At 30.6% G+C, this 5,992-nt stretch overlaps 1 protein-coding gene across 1 annotated transcript; it reads right to left on the bottom strand.

Moving 5' to 3' along the window:
* Window positions 1-1,535: 1,535 nt before the first annotated feature.
* On the bottom strand, window positions 1,536-5,976 carry LOC111083884 (CTP synthase 1-A-like). The gene is made up of 2 exons (XM_022380602.1): window positions 5,522-5,976; window positions 1,536-3,838 (listed from the first exon to the last, which is right to left on the bottom strand). The coding sequence occupies exons 1-2, from the start codon at window positions 5,685-5,687 to the stop codon at window positions 3,606-3,608; spliced, it is 399 nt and encodes a 132-aa protein (XP_022236310.1). The 5' UTR covers window positions 5,688-5,976; the 3' UTR covers window positions 1,536-3,605.
* Between the last annotated feature and the right edge of the window lie 16 nt (window positions 5,977-5,992).

Below are 5,992 nucleotides of genomic sequence, written 5' to 3'. Positions count from 1 at the left end.
AGCCATGTTACACATTCCATAAAACTTCCAAACTCAACATAGTTACTCACCTTATGAAACTCTTTTACATCCAACAATCAACATAGTCACACAGTATATAAAATATATATCACACCAAATGATCAACACAGTTACACAATTTTAAAACTTTCATACCCAAATTTTATAAACTGAGTAAGTTGATTCTTTCACATCAAACAATCAACATAGTCACACAGTATATAAAATATCTTTCACACCAAATGATCAACACTTACATAGTTTATAAAACTCTTTCACATCAAACAATCAGCACAGTTACACAATGTATAAAAACTATTCCACAATCAACTTACTCAGTTTATAAAACTCTTTCACATCAAACAATCAACATAGTCACACAGTATATAAAATATCTTTCACACCAAATGATCAACACTTACACAGTTTATAAAACTCTTTCACACCAAACAATCAACATAATTACACAATTTTAAAACTCTTTCATGCCCAACAATCACTTTACTCAGTTTATAAAACTCTTTTACACCCAACAATCAACTTACTCAGTTTATAAAACTCTTTCACATCAAACAATCAACATAGTCACACAGTATATAAAATATCTTTCACACCAAACAATCAACATAATTACACAATTTTAAAACTTTTTCATGCCCAACAATCAGCATAGTTACAGATTATTTAAAACTCTTTCACACCCAACAATCAACATAGTCACACAGTATATAAAATATCTTTCACACCAAACAATCAACATAATTACACAATTTTAAAACTTTTTCATGCCCAACAATCAGCATAGTTACAGATTATTTAAAACTCTTTCACACCCAACAATCACTTTGCTCAGTTTATAAAGCTATTTCACACCAAACAATCAACATAATTACACAATTTTAACTCTTTCATACCCAAAAATCAGCATAGTTACAGATTATAAAACTCTTTTACACCCAACAATCAACTTTCTCAGTTTATAAAGCTATTTCACACCAAACATTCAACATAGTTACTCAGGTTATTATATTTTGCACACCCAACAAAATATTTGTTGAAATGTTTACTGGATTGAGGAAACACACTCATCTCATCATGTCATTTCATTTATAAAAATTTGCAATAAACTAAGTATTTTCTATTCACCAGGAGACATTATTTACATTGTAATATCCTTTATTTGATCTCACAAAATATTATTTTAAAACGTCTTCAGTAAAACAAAAAGTGGGTGGAAACAGAACATAAAATTCAATCGGAAAGTTAGTGAATTCAGAAGAAATAAGCAAAATTATAAAACTAAAATATGACCAAAAACATGATATGTCAATATTTTGGTGCCAGCTTAAGAAACTACTTAGCTATACTTGTTTACAAAATTTACATTTACTTCTATTAATCATTAATATCCTTATAAAAAAAAACTTGTACATAAAAAACCAAAACATTCCAAAATTTCATACTGTATTATGAGTAAACAAACTAAAACTGTCAACATTTATAGATTTAAACTCAGAACTTGAGACTACAGACAATAAGTTTCAAAATAAGTTTTATTTCTTTAGACACACCTTTGTTAACTTACTTACATACTTGTTAACTATCAATAGTTTATTTTGTTTTTGTCTTCACACATGTTATATTCTAAATGTTCTTTCATTAAACAAAAAACTAGCCATTTGAGATAATGAACACGTTAATACCCATAGAATATAAAATACTTTTGTAAAGAAAATGTAGGCAACTAATATTTTTTTATGTGGGCAGTATTGGTGTTGATTAGCAGCTGCAGCTTGACCAGTAATACTCTAACTTCTGCAAAGTTTTAGAGACTAGTACTTATAACCCTGTAACTCCTGTCAAAATTACTACTTGTAACCCTTTAACTTCTACCAAATTGTAGAGACTACTACCCATAACCCTCTAACTTCTGCCAAGTTGTAGAGACTAGTACTTCTAACCCTGTAACTCCTGTCAAGATTACTACCTGTAACCCTTTAACTTCTTCCAAATTTTAGAGACTACTACCCATAACCCTCTAACTTCTGCCAAGTTGTAGAGACTAGTACTTCTAACCCTGTAGCTCCTGTCAAGATTACTACTTGTAACCCTTTAACTTCTGCCAAATTTTAGACTACTACCCGTAACCCTCTAACTTCTGCCAAGTTGTAAAGACTACAACTTACAACTATCTATCTTCTGCCAAGTTGTAGATACTATTATCTGTAACCATTCAGCTTCTGCCAAGTTGTAGAGACTACTACTTGTAACTCTCTAACTTCTGCCAAGCTATAGAGACTAGTACCTGTAATCCTTTAACTTCTGCCAAGCTGTAGAGACTAGTACCTGTAATCCTTAAACTTCTACCAAGTTGAAGAGACTTATACCTGTAATCTTTAACTTCTGCCAAGGTGTAGAAACTACAACATGTAACTCTCTAACTTCTGCCAAGCTATAGAGACTAGTACCTGTAATCCTTTAACTTCTGCCAAGCTGTAGAGACTAGTACCTGTAATCCTTAAACTTCTACCAAGTTGTAGAGACTTATACCTGTAATCCTTAACTTCTGCCAAGGTGTAGAAACTACAACCTGTAACTCTCTATCTTCTGCCAAGGTGTAGAAACTACAACCTGTAACTCTCTATCTTGTGCCAAGTTGTAGATACTACTACCTGTAATCCTTTAACTTCTGCCAAGTTGTAAAGACTACAACTTACAACTATCTATCTTCTGCCAAGTTGTAGATACTATTATCTGTAACCCTTTAACTTCTGTCAAGCTGTAGAGACTAGTACATGTAATCATTTAACTTCTGTCAAGCTGTAGAGACTAGTACCTGTAATCCTTTAACTTCTGTCAAGCTGTAGACTTATACCTGTAATCTTTAACTTCTGCCAAGGTGTAGAAACTACAACCTGTAACTCTCTATCTTCTGTCAAGCTGTAGACTTACACCTGTAATCTTTAACTTCTGCCAAGGTGTAAAAACTACAACCTGTAATCCTTTATCTTCTGCCAAGTTGTAAAGACTACAACTTACAACTATCTATCTTCTGCCAAGTTGTAGATACTATTATCTGTAACCCTTTAGCTTCTGCCAAGTTGTAGAGACTACTACCTGTAACTCTATAACTTCTGCCAAGCTGTAGAGACTAGTACCTGTAATCCTTTAACTTCTGTCAAGCTGTAGAGACTAGTATTTGTAATCCGCTAACTTCTGCCGAGTTTCAGATACTACTACCTGTAACTCTCTAACTTCTGCCAGGTTGTAGAGACTACTATATCTAATATTATAAACCAAATCCACATGAAATATCATGAGAACTAAAATGATACAATACTTTCTTACATATCCTGGTTTAATAAACTTTTATATCACAAAACTTTGCTACATTCTTTCTGTCTAAAGCTTTAAGTATGGGATAACCTCCCATAAATAAATTATATCTGCATTATTTGGCACATATTTTACAATGGTTTTTGTAAACTTTTTGTGAAAATAAAATAAATAAATATACAATGTACAGAATAAAAGTTTAACTAATTCCCGAATAAATTTTATTCTGTAAGAGGTTCAATTTGTAAAATGACATTTTTTCTAAGCAGTCAACCATCTTGTGGTATAAGTACTTGAGAAGTCTTCTTTGGTTTAGCAATGACTTCTTCATCTGAGCTGTCATCATCACTTATTTGTCTTGGTGAAAGTCTGCAACCTTTAGATAAATAGTAGCTTAGCTTACCACATGAAGCTAAGATAAGACCTAGGTAAGGAGGAGAAGGTCGTAGAGGATTGGAAATGTACTCTGGGTGGAATTGAACTCCTACAAAATATGGATGACCTAGATAAAAATAAAATTGGTCATTAAATAAAAAATAACAGTTACAGAAAAATGTGTTCATGCTCATTCAAGTCATATGGATGCTGAAGAAAACCATATTCACTCGTTAGCTCATACCTCTCATTTGGATCAAAAGTGCTATAAAGGAAACAATATTCACTCATTAGCTCATACCTCTCATTTGGATCAAAAGTGCTGTAAGGGAAACAATATTCACTCATTAGCTCATACCTCTCATTTGGATCAAAAGTGCTATAAGGGAAACAATATTCACTCATTAGCTCATACCTCTCATTTGGATCAAAAGTGCTATAAGGGAAACAATATTCATTCGTTAGCACAATGTATCTCATTCACACCAAGTGGAACTCTGAATTAAACCTTCATGTTCATTCGTTAGCTCATTGTACCTTATCCACAGGAAAAAATAAATAAATAAAATAAAACAAAAAACAGTTGAATGTTTCTTTTTAAAAGCAGCCATAAGAAATCCCCACACTGCTGTTATACAGAAAGTTCTGAGAGATATAAGCCCCTCCAACACAGAAGAAATCACATAAATGAAAGCTTTAAAAACCTTCCTTTACTCAAAATGTTAAAAACACATAATAAAAAAATAAAACTTCCACTCTTGAAAGACTTAATGTACTTTAGAAAGAAAACTGTCTTTTTAAACACTGCAATTAATAATTAATTATTGAAAGAAAAAATTTCAATATTTATAATTTTTACAACTATATTCCCTCATAATTTCTGAATAATAATATTTTTTTCACAATCTTTAATATCCTACTTTATATCAAAGATGTTTATTAAACCAAACCAATAATTCCACACCAATTATTTAGATTAAAGTTAGTATAGCTAGATGAAAAGAACTGAGGAATCTACAGTTTAAACTGGTAGAGAAATAACAGATTTATAAAAGTTATGACAAAACTTGTAGAGGTAGATTAACAGATTTATAAAAGTTATGACAAAACTTAAAGAGGTGGATTAACAGATTTATAAAAGTTATGACAAAACTTGTAGAGGTAGATTAACAGATTTATAAAAGTTATGCTAAAATTAGTAGAGGAAATTTACAGATTTATAAACTTTATGCTAAAATTGGTAGAGGAAATTTACAGATTTATAAACTTTATGCTAAAACTGGTAGAGAAATAACAGATTTATAAAAGTTATGACAAAACTTGTAGAGGTAGATTAACAGATTTATAAAAGTTATGACAAAACTTGAAGAGGTGGATTAACAGATTTATAAAAGTTATGACAAAACTTGAAGAGGTAGATTAACACATTTATAAAATTTATGCTAAAACTGGTAGAGATAGATTAACAGATTTATAAAATTTATGCTAAAACTGGTACACACAGATTAACAGATTTAAAACAAAACTAGTAGAGGCAGATTAACATATTTATAAGAGATATGCTAAAACTGGTAGAGGTAGATTAACAGATTTACAAAAAGTTATGCTAAAACCAGAAGACAAGCATATTAACAGATTTATTAAGGTTATGCAAAAATTTGGAGAGCAGGGAAGTTATTTTTTTTTTATCAAGAGTTCTACTTTTCTAAAATGAATGACTATTTTCATTCAAAACACTGCCCCTACTTTTTATTAAAATATTGCCTCTTAATTTTTTTATGGAGACTGTCAACAAAAGTTTTTTTTCTACCTTGTAGTTCCATGATTTCCATTCTCTCTCCATTTACATCTTGGCCTATAAATTTCATGCCTGATGTTTCAAAATCAGGAACAAAAGCTGGATTTACCTCATAACGGTGTCGATGTCTTTCATCTATGTATTTCTCACCTTTATAAAGTTTACCTGTGCAAAACATTCAACATTTTCATTATATCAATAGAAACAAAATTATTGCAAGTTTTTTCATGGGTTTATTATAATGCTTAATATATTTTGGATCAGAAAGAAAAAAATATTCTTAAAAGATAGAGTACTATTTTTATCATTCAGCAGGTTTTAGATGAAACTTACTAGTACTGTATATTTTAGACAAAACTACTACTATTGTATATTTTAGATGAAACTTACTAGTACTGTATATTTTAGATGAAACTTACTAGTACTGTATATTTTAGATGAAACTTACTAGTACTGTATATTTTAGACAAAACTACTGCTACT

Source organism: Limulus polyphemus, unplaced genomic scaffold, assembly GCF_000517525.1.
Source record: "Limulus polyphemus unplaced genomic scaffold, Limulus_polyphemus-2.1.2 Scaffold11853, whole genome shotgun sequence".
NCBI classification, from domain to species: domain Eukaryota; kingdom Metazoa; phylum Arthropoda; class Merostomata; order Xiphosura; family Limulidae; genus Limulus; species Limulus polyphemus.
The sequence above is the reverse complement of the archived record's forward strand: the minus strand, read 5'-3'. Positions and strand labels throughout refer to the sequence as shown.

Coding starts and splice junctions, on each gene's coding strand:
- LOC111083884 (XM_022380602.1), bottom strand. CDS start 5,687: ATGTTTTGCACAGGTAAACTTTATAAAGGTGAGAAATACATAGATGAA. Junction 3,839..5,521: donor GGAAATCATGGAACTACAAG/GTAGAAAAAAAA, acceptor ATTTTTATCTAG/GTCATCCATATTTTGTAGGA.